Raw genomic sequence first — 20,412 nt, forward strand, 5'->3', positions numbered from 1 at the left:
CCAGTTGCGCGTGGAGGGCACGCACAGTTTTAATTAGACCCACATAGTGGAGGAGTGCCCTGTTGCTACAGGTGGACTGGTATGTTCACCACTCAACACTCAGAGATCCTAGGAACAGCCATCATTCAAACCTCCCTCTTCATTCATTGATAATACTAGAGGCCCGGTGCATGAATTCGTGCACAGATGGGGTCCCTCCCAGCCAATCAGGGCTGTCTCGCCCAGTCCTAATGGGGGCCAATCAGAGCTAATCGGGGCCGGCCAGCCAAGGGAAGGGACCACGGGAGGTTGGCTGGCTGTGGGAGGTTGGTTGTGGGAGTGCACTGACTACCAGGGGGCAACTCCTGCGTTGAGCATCTGCCCCTGGTGGTCAGTGCACGTCATAGCTACTGGCCGGTCATCCGGTCATCCAGTCATAATGGTCGCTTAGGCTTTTATATAGAGAGGTGTGTTGAGTGTCTGCTATTTGCCAAGTACAGGACTCACTGGCATCAATCAGGAGACCTGCCCCATGGAGCTTCATCCTGGAGGAAGTAGATAGAACATTCCAGTGATGAAGACTGACCCTCCAGATCCTCAAGTGGGGCTGGGAACCAGCCCCTCCCAGCATCATCCCGCAGCTTCCACCCTCACCCCTCCATGGCAAAGCGGGAAGAGTCAGCAAGGACCCTGCACTCATTATCCCGCTGAGTTCTGGGTCACCTAAGGAAACAGTCCAGAGCCCTAGAACCCTGGTCAGCTCCCAATCCTCCACATGAATGGGAGGAGGGAAAGGGCACGGCCACCGGGGGGCACAAGGCTGTGACGAGGACAGCCGCTGGGGGATGCACTGTGGGGCAGTTGCCTGGCAGGGTTGTTCTAAGGGTTAAATAAGGTGATGCTGTAAAGGTGCTTCTTACAGAGCCCGGGTGACTTACGTGCTAAGCAGCTCTTGACTGTGTTACTATGAACAAAGGGAGGGTCCTCACTGTTACATTCTTTTAAAGGAGATAGGACATGCGAATTAAATTAAGTGATCCAAACGTGAGTATAACAGTATTCTCCATAACCACTTCACACTGCTAATGAAAGTTCTCGTTTCTATAGAAGAATGTTGGAAGCCACCTTAATGCCCCCCATGAGGCAGATAGCTAAGACATGATATCACTGCTATACGCCATCATTATTGCTCAACCATCAAAATTAGGATGATGAAGACCAGGTTGCGTGTTGGAAGCCTTTACAAGACATCCTGGTGAGTGAAGAAAGCAGAATACAAAACTGCACGCATAGCAGGATTTAAATAGGGTAGAAAACCTGGAAGAGAACAGGGAAAAAGAAAACTGTTTGCTGGCGCGTTGAGACGGGGGGTGACTTATCTTTCCGCTGTTGTTAGAATGTTGCTAAAGTAATAAATCAGATTCTGCAATAACAGGAGAAAGTTTTAGTGGCCAAATTGAATAAGCAGTATCTGCTCTAGGCTGAACTCTGAGAGAGGTACCAAGTCCATCAAGTCCCATCCTGCAATCTCCTCTCCCACTAACGCCCAGTCTGTGGTTTGCGCCCCGCTGTCCTGGGAGGCCTGGTGTTTGTCTAGCAGACACACCTCCCCGCCACACCCACTACCTCACCACCAGCCACCTGCTTCCGGGACGCTGCCTGCACTTTACCTCCCTGCTTCCTGCCTTGCCCCAAGCCACTTGCATTGGGATAAGTTGCTCCATATAATAGGAAAGCCCACATAACCGTGTTTGACCCCTGTCAGGTGTACCCTTTGTGTAGGGAACATCTATGGTACCTCAGGCCCAGACCTCTTCATTGTCTTTGCTTCCTCATCACTAGTATCTGAGCCTTATCATCAAGGTCACCCTGTGGCTCAGATGGCCAAGGGGGCCTCAGCCATCATAATCCTGTGCTCAGCCTGGTCTTAGCAGGGCCTAGAACCATTAAGCAGTCTTCCTCATTCCCATGGAAACTCCTGCCATGTCTCATTGGCTAAGACAAGTCACATGGCCACCCTACCTGCAAGAGAGGTAGGGAAACCTAGTCTCTTCAACTAACATTTCCACACAAAACTCAATCTAACTTCTGTCACTACGGAAGGAAAGAGTGGGTTTGTGGTCTGCCATGACTCCCGTAGTCTGTTCTTCACCGAGCATAGCAGGCACAGTATCTGGTGCGTTACAGGAACTCATTAAAATGTGTCCTGTGAGTGAATGAATGAATGCTCACTTACTGCCCCTTCCTGTCCAGCCATGCAAGCTGAGCTTCTCTGGTCACCATCCAGCTGCACCTGCAGCCTCACTCACCTGCAGACAGCCCTACAGGCTGTGGCCACTAAGCTTCTCCTGACCACACGCTGGCCACCAGAGCAGCTGCAGGTGACCGTCATCCCAGCTGGGGAAGCCCGGGGGGGCGGGGAGGGGAGACGTCCAAGAGCAGCTTCCCAGAAGAGAGAAAGCTTGACTGGGCGCCAGAGCTGCAAGAATCGGCCAGGGTCTCTCCCATCAGCACACGAACCTGCTCTGGCATCACCCGTCTTCCAGAAAGACCCTCCTTGGAGTCTGCTCTTCCTCCAGGCTCTGCTGGGTCTCTGCACCTCCTCCTTGTAAACACGCCTGAGACTATCTTTCCTACTGTTCTTCCCATCTCACTCTATCCCTTTGCAAGCCCCTCCTCCTGTACTGACTTCTAAATAGCTGGGTTCCTCAGCCCCAGGCACCAGGCCCCCTTCCCAGACCCCCAACCATGCCCATAGTGAAATGCTACCTGGACGCCGATGACCCCAGATTCCCGTATGCAGCTCAGCCCCCTCTGAGCTCCAGCACCCAATATGCAGCTCAGTCAGCATCCTGGCCTCTCCACTCAATTTCAACCCCTTCTCAATTTAAACAACTATTGTTAAAAATAGTAATTATAACCCTGGTCTTCCCCCAACTCATCCAGGAATCGTCATCTATTACACTGTTCGGCCAACACATCTGCATGCTGCTTCATTTCTCTCTTGCTCTTTTACATCTAATTCATCAGTAATCCCAGGGCTGGTCCAGGTTATTCCTGGGCCCAGTGTACGTATTAGTCAGGCCCCTTCCCTCTCAGTGTCCTGATTTAAACAATAAATTACACAGGCATCCTACTCATCTGCATCATGACCGCCAAGCATCTGGCATGCTCGCCACTGAGTTTCCCGAGAGCAGAAATGATGATCTACTCATACGTGTTTCAATTACCAGCATCTCGCGCAGATTGGTTCAATTGGAGAAAGAAGGTGAGAATAGCCGGGTATGAGAGCCAGAACAATCTACAGAACCAGGTGACTGTTCTCTGCCCATGAGCCAGCCGTTCACCTTTGCAAGAAGAGAGGATCTCTGTGGTCCACGGTCCATCTAGACCAGTGGTCGGCAAACTCATTAGTCAACAGAGCCAAATATCAACAGTACAACGATTGAAATTTCTTTTGAGAGCCAAATTTTTAAAACTTAAACTGCTTCTAACGCCACTTCTTCAAAATAGACTCGCTCAGGCCATGGTATTTTGTGGAAGAGCCACACTCAAGGGGCCAAAGAGCCGCATGTGGCTCGCGAGCCGCAGTTTGCCGACCATGGATCTAGACGAAAAGGGTTCCTTAGCCAAGTCCTGTGACATCTTACCTTCACACGTGCCGTCCAGCTTCTGGGGAGACGAGACCGGCGCCTCTGGGTGGCGGACACACTGGTATGAGCCCTCCGTGTTTAAACACAGTTCCCTTGCAGAGCAGGCATTGAGTTCCTCATGCAAACATTCATTCACATCTATTGAAAAGAAGAGCAGGTGAGTGGCCACCACCTGGTCCTTCTCACCGGCCTCCAAGTGTGTGTCCTCTGAGCTGAGGAAGTGGATGGGGCAGTGGGCCCGGGGCAGAAGCCCTGACTCAGAAAGCCTGCAGAGCAGCTGGCTTACGTCTCAGGACACGTGCCGCGCTCACCTGCAGCCGTCACACGTGCTTGGGCGGCTGCGGATGCCTGAGCCAATCGCTCTGGGGCTGTATGGAGTCTAAGGGTCACGAAATGATGGGTCCAAGCATCCTACCCGTGGCCTGGTGTGGTGGATGGGCGCCTTTCTGGACTGAGAAAGGGAGCAGAGCAGCCCCTGGCATTCAGAGGTGGCCTGTCACTCACAGCTGGGTCCTTCCCTCTCCTACCGACAGAAACCGTCTCAGAACACACACGGCTACTCCCCGGCCAGGATGAAGTGAGACAGAACCAGGCCACCGCACGACTTTACCAAAGCCAGGCAAAAAAAGACCACCATGTCACCCACACAATGTCACACACACCCCTTGGGCAGAAGGAGTGGCTCTTCGTTTTTACTAATTATAGCTTATCTTCAGGCAAATTTGCTCCTCTTGTTGAGATACCCAGTCATAGAACCCCACACTCTGACAGCACCCAATCTAGAACAAAGCCCTGGATCAAAGTTCCCCCCGCCCCCAAACAAAAAACCACCCACTCAAAGCCCACATCCCATAACAGATTCTCCCACCTGCCCGCTCCTGCCCCAAGCCTGTGGCGTGCCCTTGCTCCCTCCCTCCAGTGCTAACCCGCCCTGTTCACGTACAGCAGTGGTCAGCAAACTGCGGCTCATGAGCCACATGCGGCTCTTTGGCCCCTTGAGTGTGGCTCTTACACAAAATACCACGGCCTGGGCGAGTCTATTTTGAAGAAGTAGTGTTAGAAGAAGTTTAAGTTTAAAAAAATTGGCTCTCCAAAGAAATTTCAATCGTTGTCCGGTTGATATTTGGCTCTGTTGACTAAAGAGTTTGCCGACCACTGGCCTGGTCTCCAGCTGGGGGCCTTCACAGGCCAACAGGCACTTCTCTTATTGGCACGAGTGGGCTTGGTCCTCAAGCACGTGTGGATTTTCAGGGAATTAAAGACCCAGAGCCTGTGTGACCTTCACTGTCCTAGGAGGAGCTTCCCCACAGGAGCAGCCACCCTCCCAGGGGAGCAGGGGACTCAGGTCCTCCTGTCCTGGGACAGGACGTGCTGCTGGCGCCGTGGGCTCGCTCACACCCTACCACGTTCCTTCCACGTCACACGACTGCTGAGCGCGGAGCCAGAGGCCATGTGGTCCACAGCCCGAAGTATTCACTGCCTGGCACTTTTCAAGTGTTTGCTAACCCTGATATAGACCAAACGAGAAGAGGAAAAGGAAAAGGAAAAGAAAAAGGAACGGGAACAGGAAAAGGAAAGGAAAAGGGAAAGGAGAAGGAAGAGGAGAAGAAAAAGGAACAGGAAGAGGACGAGGAAAAGGAAGAGGAAGAGGAAAATGAGAAGGAAAAGGAAGAGGAAGAGGAAGAGGAAAAAGAAAGACCAGGTAATTTCTTCCAGAAACAAGTCCACATCTGTGTGCTTCACCAAACCAACTTGGAACAAGTTCTGCTGACAAAACCCTCTGGGTACAAGGATGTCCTTGGCGAGGATGGGACAGAGGCAAGAAGGGAAATAGAGGAACCTGAAAACTGAAGGAAGAAATCCTGTATGTTCTGGGGTCTGTTCACCAGTGCCCACCTGGATGGAAGTGGGGACCTGGGAATGGGAGCGTGTGGTTAGTTTAACTTGGTTTGGACCAGAATGGGCTAAAGGGGTCAGCCCCCCATCACCTGCCGGATTATTTTTCCACTCCTCCCCCCGCCCCAAGGAGAGGATCGAGGGAAAGCACACCTTGCACCTGGATGTTGATCACCTCATAGACACGCTTCACGATGCCATCCAACACTGTGGACACGTTGGCCACAGGCACCGGCCGTGGCAGGCCCAGCAGCAGCCGCGACACTGTGGCCGAGGTGTCCCCACAGGCCGAGTGCAGGTGGTAGACAGCGGCGTCCATCGGCCTCAGGGCACTGGTCACCTGTGAAGCCAGAGTTAGAGCGTCACCCAGGGAAAGTGCCCCCCTCAGACAGACAGGGAGACTGAGGCCCGGAGAATTGACGTGAATTGTGTGTGCGCCATTCGGGTCTGCAGAAGAGAACCCCTACGATAGTTTATTTCTGTCATCACCCCAGTTTATAAATACTTCTGCAACACTGGTTGTCATGGGCTGAAGAGTGGCCACCCACCCCCCAAATCCGTATGTTGAAGTCCCACCCCCAGGACTTCAGAATGGGCCCTTATTTGGACATAGGGTCTCAGTGGATGAAACCAGATTAGATGAGGTCATTCGGGTGAGCCTTTGCCCAGTGCGACTGGTGTCCTTACACAAAGAAGAGATTTGGACACAGAGACAGACATTGATAGAAGGAAATGCTGTGGGGACACAGGGAGAAGACAGCCACCTACATGCCAAGCAGAGGGGCCTGGGAGGGACCCTTCCCTCACAGCCTCAGAAGGAGCAGCCCTGCCCACACCTCGATCTCAGGCCTCCAGCCTCCAGACCTGTGGGACCCTAAGTGTCTGTTATCCAAGCCCCCCCTCCCCGCTCCCAGTCTGTGGCACTCTGTCACGGCCACCCCGGAAAAAACACCGGTCAGCCCCCGGGCCCTGCGGTCCCCATCCTCACAGCTCATGACAGAGGGCTGTATCAGGAATTAGGGAACTGGACGTCAAGCTTCATGTTGCACATCTGACTTCTTCAGCTTTCGTGGCCCCTTTTCTCATTTCATCTGAATTCTTTTTGCTCCAGCCTGCTATCTCTGTAAGCTCTTTCCATGCACTGTTTAACCCTCACAGCCACTGTCTCTGACAGGATTATGACTATTTCTAGTTAAAGGAAATGGTATCTAAGACACAGAGAGGTTAAGTAACTTGCCCAAGGCCACGCAGCTGATGAGTGGCAGCACTGGATTTGAACCCAGGCCGTCTGGCTCCTGAGCCATGCTCTCACTGGCTATTTAGCTGGGCCATCTTCTCCTGCAGCTGGGGCGGGTAAGAAGCATCCAGGGGACTGTGCCCTCTTGCAATGCCTCTCAAGTCGCTTTACTGGACAGCCCAGAGCAAGGTGAGTGTGTGTGAAATCTGTTCTGCGTGGAAGGGATCCAAGTCCGGGCCTACCCCCTCCCCATCACCCATGGGACACAGCTGTGGGATCTGAAAGTCAAGCAGAACCAACCACAGAGTGTGTGGGGCCCAGTGCAGAAGCAAAACTGGGGGCCTTACTCAAAACATATGAAGCTTTTCAAGAGGCAACGCCAGAGCATTAAACCAAGTGTGGGACCTTCTGAGCCTGGGCTCACTCCAGGGGACACGGGCCCATGCGGCCCTGGGTGCAGACCACACCCTGGAGAGACCTCCATCCGTGAGGATGGGCAATGCCCTGGCCACCGCCGGGTGAAGTCATCCTGGCTGGAAGGCTCTGCAGTGTCAGCAAGTGTGAGCCGTGTCTGCAGCGGGAACAGTTGCCCCTCAGGGGACATGTGGCCTTGTTCAGAGACATGTGTGGCTGTCACAGCTAGGCATGCGTCTGGGTGCTTGTGCAAAGAAGCCAGGCATGCTGTGCAATCCCATGACAGGCAGCCCCCACCACAGAGAGCCATCCAGCCCCGAACAGCGATAGTGTCGGGTAAAGGTCCCCATCCAGCACTTTCCAGCACGCTGGGGATCGAGGGGGAGGCCAGTGAGGGCCCAGCTCTGGGGCCCAGGCCATCTATACTGGGCACCCTTTGGCTTAAGCAACAGCCCGTTAGAAGATTAGGGGTTCCGTGTTCTACCCCACGATGGTGTACGGCTTAACGCCGTGTGTGTCAAACTTCAAACTGCACACTCTTGTGTGTGCACTTGGTTACACATAAATCACATCTCTTTGAAACTTTGTTTTTAAATTAGGAGTTTACATCTGCTTCAGAGTCGGACATTCTAAGTTCACTCGTGGAACCCCTCCCCAACCCCTGGTTTGCACGGGCGCCAGCAGGGCGGCCTGCAGGCTCGCCCGGCCCTCACGCACCATGGAGTGCAGCAGCCGCATGTGATCCAGGAGCTTGGCATCCACCTGCTGGAGTTCCCTGAAGTCCATTTTCACCAGGACGGTCACGTTGTACCAGGAATGCACCGAAGTCCCCTCTGGAGCTGCAAGGGGCACAGGCTGATGAGCTACGGGCCCAGGACCAGGTGTGGCCCCCAGAGGCCCTGGGCTGAGAAGGGGGACAGGAGGCCTGGAAGGCAGGAGCTGGCCCGTCTGCATTCACCCTCCTGCATGAGGGGGGCTGCCACACGGCCGGCATGGGACACCTCCCCCACCTCCTGTCCCACACTTCTCTTACATTATAATATTTGTAATCTTATATATACTAATACTATATTTTTGGAGATAATGTATACTAGATAATAATGTGTGTAATACGTATTTTATAGGATATGTAGACTGTGATATACACTGAGTGGCCAGATTATTATGATCTCTGAACACATAATAATCTGGCCACTCAGTGTATATCCTATATAATAAAAGGCTAATATGCAAATTGTCCCCTCCACCAGGAGTTCGACCAGCAGGCAGGCCGGCCAACCACCCATGTCCCCTCCCCCTGGCCAGGCTGGCCAGACCCCACCCATGCACGAATTCATGCACCGGGCCTCTAAAATATATATATATATATATATATATATATATATATATATACACACATGTAATATATATATATATATATATGTGTGTGTAATATATATGTAATATATATATATATTACATATATATATACACACACATATATACACTGAGTGTATAGTAAAATAGCATAATTAATATATGTGATATATAATACTTTACATTATTTATACTATACTAATACTAGACTATATTATCTTACCTAATAATAGACAAACATGTAAATTGACTGTACCTCCACTATGCCACCAGCCAATCAGGAGATATATGCAAATTAACCCAACAAAGAAGGTGGTCAATTTGCATACACAGGTGCTGAGTGACGGGGGCGGAACACTTGCGTCGTCGCCATGGCGATGACACAGGCGTTCTGCCCCACCCCCAGTCTCTCAGGGCCTCTGGGCAGCGTGGGAAGGCGGGGCCAGAGCAGAAAGAGGCGGCTCCGGAGCCTGAGCGGAAAGGGGCTGGGCTGGAGTGGAAAGGCGGTGCCAGCAGCCAGGGAAAGGAAAGTCCATTCTAGCACGAATCTTCGTGCATCGGGCTTCTAGTAACATATAATGTATATGATATTTTCTTTTTCAATCCTCACCAGAAGATATGTATTATTTTTTACTGATTTTGAGAGAGAGAGAGAGAAACATCGATGTGAGAAAGAAACGTCAACCAGTTACCTCCCATATGCGCCCCAACTGGGGATCAAACCCATAACCGGGGTATGCACCTTGCCCAGCACATACCTAGGTTATGGAATCAAACCTGCAACCTTTTGGTGATAGGACAACATTCCAACCAACTGAACCACCCAGCCAGGGCAATGAATATGATATATTTATCCTTAGCTCTGAACCTTGACCAACCCATTCTCCAAGGTCAAGGTCAAGACCAGAACCTTCCAGACCAGATAGGCATGCCCTGAGGGCTGGGCCACAGGCTTGCCAGGCAGGTGCTATGCGCAGGATTTCGGGCCCCTGTGGCGTTTCAGGAGCAGCTACCAGACAGGTCAGCTTCCAATAAGTGCCACCAGCCACGGGACTCTGGGGTGCCCCAGGCAACTGGGGAAACTTGGGTGACTGCTCTGCCAGGAAGGCCTGTGAGCACTCCCCACCCCCACCCCCTGAGGTGTCGGTGGTCAGAAACATTGCAGAGACGTTGCACTGAGTGGGAGTGGGCTGTGCCCACACACAGCTGTGGACTCCCCATGATATCGTGACCTTGGCTGAGGTTCCTGGAAATCACCCTCCCCTCCCCCGACCTTCACCAGATCAGGACCAGGCCCCAGCCCATGGGCAGCTGCCTCACTGGGCACCTGCTTTGCTGCAGGTCTCAGTCCTACCTTGGGGTGCAGGAGCCACACAGCTGTGGCCCCACAAAAAGGAACAGCATTTCTGAAGTCCAGGGCAGTCGGCGTCCAGGGTACACGGCAAGGTGGATGCTTCCTGCCCCTCCTTCGGGCAGACGCCGGGTCTTGATGCAAACTCCCCGGACCGATTCAGGGCTGAGGGAGAGTAATTAGCAGTTAATGACGTCAGCAATAGAAACCAGGTGAGCCGCTCAGGCAACACCTCCGGGTGCCTCCTGACGCTCGGACCGTGGAGAGCACAGTGCAGCCGCTCAAGGGCGATGGCCAAGGCCTGGGCAGCGCCATTCTGATGTCTAAAGTCCTGGAGAAACCGCCACACAGGGACTGGCTTTGGGGACATAAAAAATGGGCAAGTGGTGCCACCCAGAGAGCCACTGGGACAGAAGTTCCAGCGTCCCTGTGGGGCCCAAAACCAAGGATTGCTTTGTCCCCATCCTAAAAGCCAACGCCTTACAGTTAGGGAGACCTGAGACTAAATGTGAGGTGGCTCCTGAGACAGAAAAATGACATGAGGAGGACAGAAAGTGTTCAGTCGAATGAACAGCAATGCACCACCGTGGATTGCTTCGTGGGGATGCGTATACGATGGTGACACAAGACACTAACACAAGGGGACTCTGTTGAAGGGTACGGAGAACTCTGCCACCTTTGCAACCTGTCTGTCAATCTAAACTATTCTACACTAAAAGGTCTACTTAATGAAAGGAAAGTACAGGCCACCAAGAAAAATCAGCAACCAAAAATGGCTGTCAATCACAACAGACATGCTTTCCAGTTCACGTTCATCTTGACCTGATCGCTGTGGGGACTCCCTTCCTCCCTCCCCACAGGGCAGGCGCTCACTGAGAGCCCAAGAGAACAGTCAACCATTCCAACTTGGTGGAAAGTCAGAAATCCGCTTCCCTTTCCACCATCTCATTACGGACAACGAAACAGGACCGCTCCGCGCCTGGCAACCCAAGGCTAGCCACGGTGCTAGGGGGCGACCCACAGAGGTTTCTGTCTGAGCGGCAGCACTGAGGCCTCCTGGGCTCAGAAATGTGATCCTTCTGGAATATCATTCCCACTCCCGCCTCCTTCCCAAGCGAACTCCTTCCCCAAAGGGGCCCTGGTCTCAACCTGGGGGACGGCGAGTTTGGGGTAGTCTCTGGGTGCGGTGGGGTCCTTCTACCACGATGATGGGCCCGTGGTGAGGGGAGGGTTTCCGAGGCTGCAGTTGGCTAGCATCGGCTAAGATGCTCAGTTGGTGCCACCCCCAGCGTGTGTAGCGGTGTTTGCGCCCTTAGACGCTCATGGCAGCATCATGTGCGATAATGAAAACTTGGAAGCAGCTAGATGTGCGATGTGGGAGATTGCTACATGCTGATACATCCCTGTGAGGTAATGCCATTTGGCCGCTGAATCATGCTGCAGGACGATATTTATTGACATGAAACGTGGCCCAAATACATTCCCAAATGGTAAAAGCATGTTACAGAAAAACCTCACACAGGGTGATCCCCCTTTTGTGAAATGCCTGCCCTGAGTGGAGATAGAAGAGAGTGTTCGCGGTGGCTCTGCTTTGGGGAGCAGGGCGGCTTGTCGGTGATGTCCCTGTGTTCTCTTCTGTGTCCCAGATTTTGCGCATGGCGTGTGCATCCTTTTTGGTAACGATGGCACAAAGATACATTTTTGAAAAATAATGTATGCGTTATCATTGCCTTCCAAAGGCTGGGTTTTTAGAAATTGAAAGTCATTTAGACTGAAAGACATGCCGCTGTGTTCTCATAACGCTCTTCCCTTTTTAGTGCATCGGTTGTCGAGTGGGAGGGGAAAGGAGGAAGCTCATCTGAGTCTCTCTGCTGCCTGGAGATGAGACCTGTGGGCTGAGAGCCCTGGGTTGCCAAGACACAAGTCTCCCCATGCCCAGGGGGACCTGGAGGCCCACCTGTCCTCCCCAGATGTCCAGGCTGTCCCCATAGCTACCACATCCAGGGTTTGGCCTCTGCCCCAACCGGTGCAAAGCAACCACTGGGTCGGGGGATCCCTCACAGAGACTGAATCTCTTCAGTTTCCAAAGAGCCAGCCTGTCGCTAGGCTGCTCTGAATGAGCTCTAATCAAACAGTCAGGCCCTGGAGCAGGAGCTGTGCCAGCGTGGAGGAGGTTGTGTTGCCAATGCCCGTGGTGTAAATGCTTCCACCACGGGCAGTTCCAGCTGCCAATGCGCTGGCCCTGAGCTGCTCATCTTGTCCCCCCCCCACCCCCATATCCCCACTCTCCTTATTCTAGCCACACACCTACTGTAACTCCCCAGAGCAGCCCTGCCCATGGGACTCTCTAACTAGAATGTTCCGGCCCTCCAGCCACCTGGTGAGCTCCTAATTAAAGGTGCTAACACTTTAAAAGTGGGGTTGATGTCCCATGAGAGTCATTTCTTGGTGGCTGGTTTATTGAGGGGAAGAACGATGAGAGGCAGGTGGTGGGGAAGGAGCATCAGCCCTCCCTGCCTCCTCTCCGTTGGGACTTGACTTGTTCCGCTCAGCAGGGCAGCAGCCCTTACAGAAACATCACCCTTTGGTGGGTGGGGCTTGTGTGGCTCAGCCAATCCTGGACCCTCCTCCAGGCCACTGGACCTGTGACCTCACTAGCCCTGACCACAGCCAGCAGGTTTTGACCTGTGTGGCCTTCACAGGTGAAGACAAATGGAACAGGGCACACCTGCCTTTTTCCCCTGGATTCTGATGCTCCAGACCAAGGTTCCATGGGCCCCAAGGTCTCCACAAACAATGGGACCCCCGCCCCCCAGGAAGAGAGGTGCCCCCAGGGCATGGGCAAGCAGCTCCACTGGCCACCCCTTCGCACCTATGCCCTTGAAGACACGGAGAGGAGAGGGAGCAGGAGTCAGCACAGGAAGGAACTCCTACCCAGCACCCAGGCGGCATCTCCAGGGGACAGCCCCTCCCTTCAGCACCCCTTTAGAGAGCCAACGGGAATATAAAACTGGCTCCAAGCCATCGCCCTGAGGTCAGCCGGCCCTATCTGGTTTTTACTGGTGGTGGCAGTGTTTGTGACAATGGTTTCATTTGAAGACACAGCCCTGAGCCGTCAGGACACCCCTGTGCCTGGCCCTCTGAGCAGGTCCCGCGGAAAGTGGCATCCCTGTCCCTGTGAGAGTCATCTTTGTTCCCAGAGTTTCTGCACGGCTCGTGTATTCATATTTGTAATTATAGTAAAAAGATGCATTTCAATAAAATGATGTCTGAGTCATCACTGCATTCCTAACGCTGAATTTAAAAATAAAATTTAAACTTAGACTGAAAGAAATACCATACGGGTCCTCAATGCTCTTCCCGTTTTAAGGCCTTGGTTGCTGAGTTGTTTAGGGGACCTGAGGGAGGAGGCTCAGCATGACTCAGCGTGCCAAGCCCACGCAGCCTTCCACAGGCCTATGGGACACAAGGCTACATCCTGTCGCCCCTGGTGTGTGATGGCCACGGCTTAGCCTCTGGCCCAGGTATGGGTCAAGTGAGATCCCCTCTCCGACCAGCCTGAGAGGTGTTTTCTGCACCCTGGAGATGGTAGCCCTCACAACTCAGGGTGACCCCGCTGGCACTCACTGAAGTCACACCCTTCCCACTTCCCCTCCATGACGGGATGGGGACAGAGGTACCTCTGACTGCTCAGAAACTCATTTGAGATCTGGTATTGACTCAGATGTAACAATCGCCACTACCCACACACACTCACATATGCACCCTTTCCCCTGGAAGAGGTCTTCTGGAAAGTTCCCTTTCCACCGAGCGGCTGAGCCCTGAACCCCAACACAGCACAGCCCACCTGGCCTCAGACACTGGCCCAGCACACTCCCACCGGTCACCTTGGTAACCTCCCCAAGAATCTTCCAAACCACACCGAGGAAGTAGGAGGACTTGGGGCCTCTGAGCAGTTACGGGGTCCTGAGGGGACCCCTCCCATCACTTTCATATATTGGAGTTCCAATTAGGATTTCAGATTTTAAAAAAGGAGCCACCACCACTTTTAAAAAGAAAAGGTGAATGCAACAGAAGAGACTGCAACATTGGTTCTCAAATTCAAAAACATCCCAACGCCCCAGGCCAAGCCCATCACAATTTCCAAGGGCAGGACCTGGCATCTGTGTTTTTAAAGCTGCCCAGGGGCCTTCGGTGTGCAGTGAGGTCTGGGAGCCACGGCTCCTGAGCAAAGGTTCTCAAACCAGAACCCTGGGCCAGCAGCATCAGCACCACCTGGGACCTTGTACTTCACCCTGACCCACTGGATCTGAAGCCAGGGGTGGGCCAGCGATGTGTGCTTGGACAAGCCCTCCACATGATCCTGACGCTCAAGGTTAGGAACCAGTGTTTCAGAAAGATCTAGTACGTTTAGGGCTAGTGTATGTGAACAGTAACGATCCCAAGACTCGTCAGGACTCCCAGGGAGAAGGAAGTGGGGGAGTGGCCCTCAGCCCACCCACAGCCCTGGACTCACGCAGGACGCAGTAGAGGCCCAGCTGCTCGTAGCCCTGGCAGCAGTCGGTCACGTTCCTGGACTCAGGGACGTCCACGGCCAGGTACCGGGTCTTGTAAATGGTCTTGGGGCACCGCCTCCATGGGATCCACCCGCCGCAGGGGGCGTAGGTCACGTGGGACATCGGGACGGCCTCCACTTTCTGGACATTTTGGGTCACGCTGTAGTTGCAAAGCTGGTAGCTCAGCAAAGACAGGCCTTTGTCTATGAGGGAGCAGGGAGGATGCAGGAGCCAAAGAAAGAACAAACACCAGAGTCAAATCGATGTGAGGGGTTATCTCGCTTCTGCCGAAGCGAGTGAAACAAGATCCCTGCATTCCTGTACCCTCGGAATCTGCCTACTGAGAAGTCAGGACAGCAGCAGAAACTCAAAGGGATAAAGCGTGAACAGAGACCTGTCCACTAAGAGACCCCCCTCTACAGAACACGGAGCAGCCAACGCCGAGCCACGCTGTGCCCAGCGCCAGGTGCACAGGAGGGAGACACGGAGGAGTCAGACTTCTGGGGCTCAGGCCCCGTTTTCAGCTTCGTGCTCTGTGATTCTGCAGCCAGGAGAATTTTGTGCACGTCTCCATCTCCATGAGCCACAGTTCGTCACAAGACAAGTGCCTCAGTAACAATTCCCGCAATAACTATGTACTGAAGGCGTCTACGCACCAGGCTCAGAGAGCAAGCGCACCCTTTTAAGGAATGAGATGGAAGATAAATAAACAGAAATCTCCAAGACATGTGAGGAATCATCGAAGGTCAAGGTCAGTCTGACTGTTACTGTCGTCATCAAAAGATGAGGGCATAGCTCCCGCTGTAGGATGACACTGGGTTCTGTGCCCATGGCCCCTTCATCAGCATGATCACTCAAGGCTCTGACCCTGTGGTACCACTACCATCTCCAGTCCTGCGTCTCTTTGTCATGGACACTGTGGCCTTGGGGCATCCCATCTGCCCTGGGAGCTTCAGTTGTGAGCTGAACTGTGTCCCGCACCCACCCAAAATTCCTATGCTGAAGTCCTCACTCCCAGTACTTCAGAATGTGACCTTATTTATGAATAGGGGTTTTGCAGATATAGTTAAGATGAGGTTATATTGTAGTAGGGTGGCCCCCATCCAATAGGAAAGGAGAAATTTGGACACAGAGGCAGGAGCGGGCACAGGGAGAAGGCCACATGAAGATAGAGGCAGAGATCGAGGTGATACTCTACAAGCCAAGGAACCCCAAGAGTGCTAGCAACCAGCAGGAGCTGGGGAGAGGGCGGGGAAGGGTCTCCCCGACAGCCAACAGGAGGAACCAGTTCTGCTGACACCTTGATCTTGGACTTCTGGCCTCTAGAACTGTGAGGGAGTAAATCTCCACTGTTTCAGTTCCCAGCCTGTGGTAGTTTGTCCAGGCAGCCCCGGGGAGCTCACGCAGCCAGCATGGGGCTCTCAGTGCAGGACGAATGCAAGGTCTGAATATACTTCGCACTTTCAGATTCTCAACCTCTGAGCTCCAAGCTCTATGAGACGGTGCAGCCAATGGGTAAGCTCAATTTGATAGTGTACAACCCTCAGGGAGAAGCTGGGTTTCTGGAGAGGAACTCAGGGATGGCGGCATAAATCCTCTTCATCCCCAGCAACAGGCAGCACCCCTGAATAGTCTGCCTCACAACAGCGCCCAAGTGCGCAGACAGCGAGAGGCAGCGGGCTAGTGATCCCCAGGAAGAAATGGACTGAGCCGGCCCTCAGCCCGGGCTGGTGGGAGAGCCCGCAGCCTTACTCTGGGGTGAAGGCAGTGCTGCATTTCCCCACCCCACAGCGAGCCCACCTCACAGCCACGGGAACCACTGGCTGCCTCCTTGTCACCTTTGGGGGTGGCAGGGCCTCTGGGGGTGGAGACATCTGCTGCCCGTCTCTACCAAAAGGGTGGGCGACAGTAAGCTTTGAAAGGGAATGGGAAGCCCCTTGGTAGGTGGGTGGGGCAGGAGAAATCAGCCTCTGAGACCAAGGTCACTTAGCCCAGAGCTTAGAGGTGACTTGGATGAGGGGCTAGGGACAATGGCCGCCATGAAAGTGATCGACTAACAAGACAAGACAAGGACTTCCTGCACGGAGAATTCGGCAAGGTGGACCTAGATCCTGTTTTTCTCGTCTTAACCCGAGACGAGATGCCAAGCTTCATTAGTGGTTGGCACCTCGTCCCTATCTCCAGAGAGTCACCGGTCCCCAGCGGATCATGGCAAGGTCCCAGCTGGTCATTGGCACACACGCCACGCGCACGCACCTCTCCTGTGAAACTGCACTTGGGAGCGACTTGTTTGGTTCTGTTGTTTACATTCTCCCGGAGGCCCCCCGGGTCCTCTCCGAGCCCGGCTGCTCGGCAGATCCCGGAGTAGACACCCCTTAGCAGATCCTGCCCTTCAACAAATCCCTCCGAGAGCCATCAGCGTGGGAGTCGGGGGTCCTGGGCTCAGGTCTCAGAGGCGGGACCTCTTCATGCTCCAGAGCCTGGGCCCTGGGGTCAGAGGACCCGATGCACAGCAGCTCCACAGTCACCAGCTGTGTGGTTCGGAGCCAGTTTCATCCCCCCCACCCCCACCCTGCCGGACCCCACCCCCAGTGCCCCGGTCTTGTCATTTGTAAAGCACTAGCTGTGCCCCGGGTTGTAGGGTCACCTGAATGGATGCCTGCAAAGGCAGCACCAGCGCCTACGACCAAGTAGATGTGGGACTCTGAGCATCGCCACGCTTCTGTCCCCGAGTCCTCACATGTACCACGAGGGGTCACGCAACACTCCCAGGTCTCCTCTGGCTCCGCGATAGCCCCGCTCCTTCTGGGCGGAGCTGCGTGGTTCACGCGTTACCCACCCCAAAGGGGAAATCGAGGAAGAACCATCACAGCTAAACCAAAATCCTGCTTACGGGTCAAAAACTTCAAACCGGAACAAAACCGAAGTGATTATAGGAACAGAATGGACCTGTTTGAGTTCCCAACTGAATGAGACTGATTTCAGGAGGACAATGATTTAAAAGTTTCTGATCTCAATTCTTTGAAATCTGGGGCTTCAGAAATCAATGTTTTTGAGCAGCCGACTCTGTGCCGGGCAAAAAGGCTTTGGACAGGTGCCCCGACTCAGCTCCTCGCTCCCCGGTGGGCCACCTCCGTCCTCACTTACCACTAAGGAAATGGGGGGCTGGCAGAGCCCTAGGTGAGGGGCAGCTGGACAGAGAGCCCACTGTCAGGGTTCCCCGTGGAAACCGCCCTCCGCCGGCTGTGTGGCCTGGGGCGAGGTCCTGACACCCTGGGCCTCCGCCTCCTCTGTAACTAGAGGACCTAAGGCCTGGAGACCTCATCTGCACCCACTCTCAGGGTGGCCTGTGGCCCTGCACCCCCGCACCACCGGCAGGAATGCACAGTTCCGGGTCCCACCCGGACCGTCGGCTCAGAATCTGCATTTGAACCATGGGCCCCCTGGGGATTCGGGGGCACACACGCCACCTCTTTTGTGGCTGCAAGAAAGTGTGGTGAGAAGAACAGATGCTACCCTCTCAAAGCAGAAGCGTCCGCCTGCCCAGCCCTCAGCGGGGCTGCTGCCCGTACTCATGGAGACCCTCCCCCAGGGAGCTCCCTCCTCCGGCATCACCTGCACTGCGCCGGGACCCCTCACCTGTGAAGCCGCTGGCCTGGCTGGAGCCCACGGTGCTGAGCAGAGGCAGCAGGGCCAGCCCGAGGGTCCTGAGCATGGTCGGGCAGTGGTGGCGGCTCTGGGCCTCTCCTGCGCAGAAGCACAAAGGGGCCTGGGCCCTGGGCTGGAGAGAGGGCCCTTCTGTTCCCTGTGCCGCTGACGGTGGCAATGGCTTCAGAGGATGCGCTCCCAGGGAGCAGTCCCTTATGCCTTCTCGTTAGCGCCTGCCACTGCCACGGCTGCGTCCCCGGGGGCGCCTGCATGTCACAGCCCATTCTCCCTCCGGGCTGACGGCATCTTTGAGGAAAGGCGAGTACCCACCCACCAGGCTGCATCGCTGCGTCCCATCTCGTTGTTACGCAGAAAACACATTTTAGACCCGAATCTGACTCCCTCCATCAAGTACAAAGTACTCTCTGAAGCTTATCATTGGGAACTGGCAGGAGACAACAGCGTCAAATCAAAGTGGTCCATCAGATTCAGAAAAGCATCCTTCTCACAAGTGGATGCTACAGATCAAAAGCCCTGGAAATGTCCCTCACCTTAACCCAGTGATGGCTCCGGAGGACCTGCCTGGGCCAGGACGCTGTGGTCCCAGAGATGCTCATTACCTGTCAGGATTTAACAGAGAAAAGCATCAAGTGAGCATCGCAGGAGAACGGGAGGGTAAATTACCACAGAGCATCCGGACGTGACATCCCACACACAATGACAGGCTCACCTGAAGGCTTTTAGCAGCAGGAAAACAAACCTTCACAGTGCCAAGTCAAAGCAGCAGCTCATACAGTCTGTCCCCATAAAGACCACGACTCTGTGTGATATATACCAGTGGGCCCAGTCCCGAAAGGGCCGCAGAAATAAAAGGAACCATGGTGAGGGTGACAGAATGATGGCTGATCTCCATTTTATGTCAGTAGCCATGATCTTGTATGTGAAACGGATTTAAATCTCCTATGAAACACTGTCTGGTGGGTGCTGTCTCATTCCCCTGGTGGGTTGTTTTTCAGTGCTTGGTATTGAAAACCGAGGCACGATTTTGAACATTAGGTGAAGATCTCATTAGTTCTGCTGAGAAAACTTCCAATTAGGGCAACAGAGCCCCATCGTGGCTGAAGGTGCAGAAGTCTAAGTCCCCTGTGTGTGAAACACTAACCAGTGCTTCCAGAAGGAAGCCTCTAGCCTGGCGCCCGCATCACCGTTGCTGCGTTGCTATGTCTCCTGTTCTCCGTAGATTAACCTCTGAGATGACTGGCTGCTGCGTTTGCATGGTTAATGGCTAAATGACACATGCTAGGACAAGAATACCAAAAAAGGGAGCTAGAAATAATCGTGCAGTTAAGGGGCTCAGCACAAGTCTCCTGGGAGACGGCACCCTTTACAGAGAACCAGGGAAGCAGGATCGACTCGTCGACCCTCACAGTGCTGGAATGGAGGTTTAAAAAGGTCTCAATAAGAAAAGAATACATTTTAAAGCTATCCTATCTAATAAAGATGGAATATGCAAATTGACCATCACTTCACGACAAAGATGGCGGTGCCCACAGCCAATAAGGAGGAAATATGCAAATTGACATGACAAAGATGGCGGTGGCTGTGCCAGGCTGCTTGCGTTGTCGCCATGGTGACGAAGCAGACGTTCTGCCCCGCCCCAGCTGCTCGGGGCCTCTTGGCAGCGCACAAAGGCGGACGGCATCTCCGGGCCAGAGCGAAGGCTGAAGGTGGCGGCCAGAGCAAAGGCCCGGGTCCTGGGTGCCGGCAGCCAGGGGAAGGAAGGCCTATTCTTGCACCAATCTTCATGCATCAGGCCTCTAGTAATATAATATTCAAGAGATATATAATATTCAATTACAATATATTTTGTACAAAATACAAAATATATTGTAATTTAGGGAAATCTGAAAGTTAAAAAATGTGAGATGATTCTCTATGATGACATTCTATTATATCATCTCTTAGAACTTTTGGCTCCTATAATGTATGGCCATTTCTATAAAATATAAAGGTGAAATCAAGAGTAATGATACATTTTAAAACTTGAAATTGGTGCTGTGTACCATTTTCTCTCATGTTCAGGATGACCCTACGAAGTAGGTCCTTATCCCCACGGCACAGAAGAAGAAACTGAGGGTCAGAGAGGCCACACAGCCAGCGAGTAGGAGATTCGACCCCAAAGGCCGAGTCCTTCATGCTCCACTCCACTCCACTCCCTGCCTGGTCACAGTGCCAACCAACAGAACATCCAGCCACAGCCTCCAAGAGAAGGTAGCAAAGCCAAGACGTTTTACCAGCAGAGCACTTCATTCTAATTTGAAA

General features: G+C 53.5%; 1 protein-coding gene across 1 annotated transcript in view; it reads right to left on the reverse strand.

The window, feature by feature from the left end:
* Positions 1-18,157, reverse strand: part of UMODL1 (uromodulin like 1) — a gene marked incomplete at both ends in the record, with an annotated part of 53,304 nt that extends 35,147 nt beyond the window's left edge. Inside the window, 6 exons of the mRNA XM_080654726.1 lie at positions 3,630-3,770; positions 5,682-5,868; positions 7,897-8,018; positions 9,890-10,051; positions 14,403-14,645; positions 18,082-18,157. Coding sequence (XP_080510852.1) covers positions 3,630-3,770; positions 5,682-5,868; positions 7,897-8,018; positions 9,890-10,051; positions 14,403-14,645; positions 18,082-18,157 — 931 coding nt within the window. The remainder of the gene's footprint in view (positions 1-3,629; positions 3,771-5,681; positions 5,869-7,896; positions 8,019-9,889; positions 10,052-14,402; positions 14,646-18,081) is intronic.
* Positions 18,158-20,412: the final 2,255 nt, after the last annotated feature.

This window comes from Plecotus auritus, assembly GCF_963455305.1.
Source record: "Plecotus auritus genome assembly, chromosome: 2".
NCBI lineage: Eukaryota > Metazoa > Chordata > Mammalia > Chiroptera > Vespertilionidae > Plecotus > Plecotus auritus.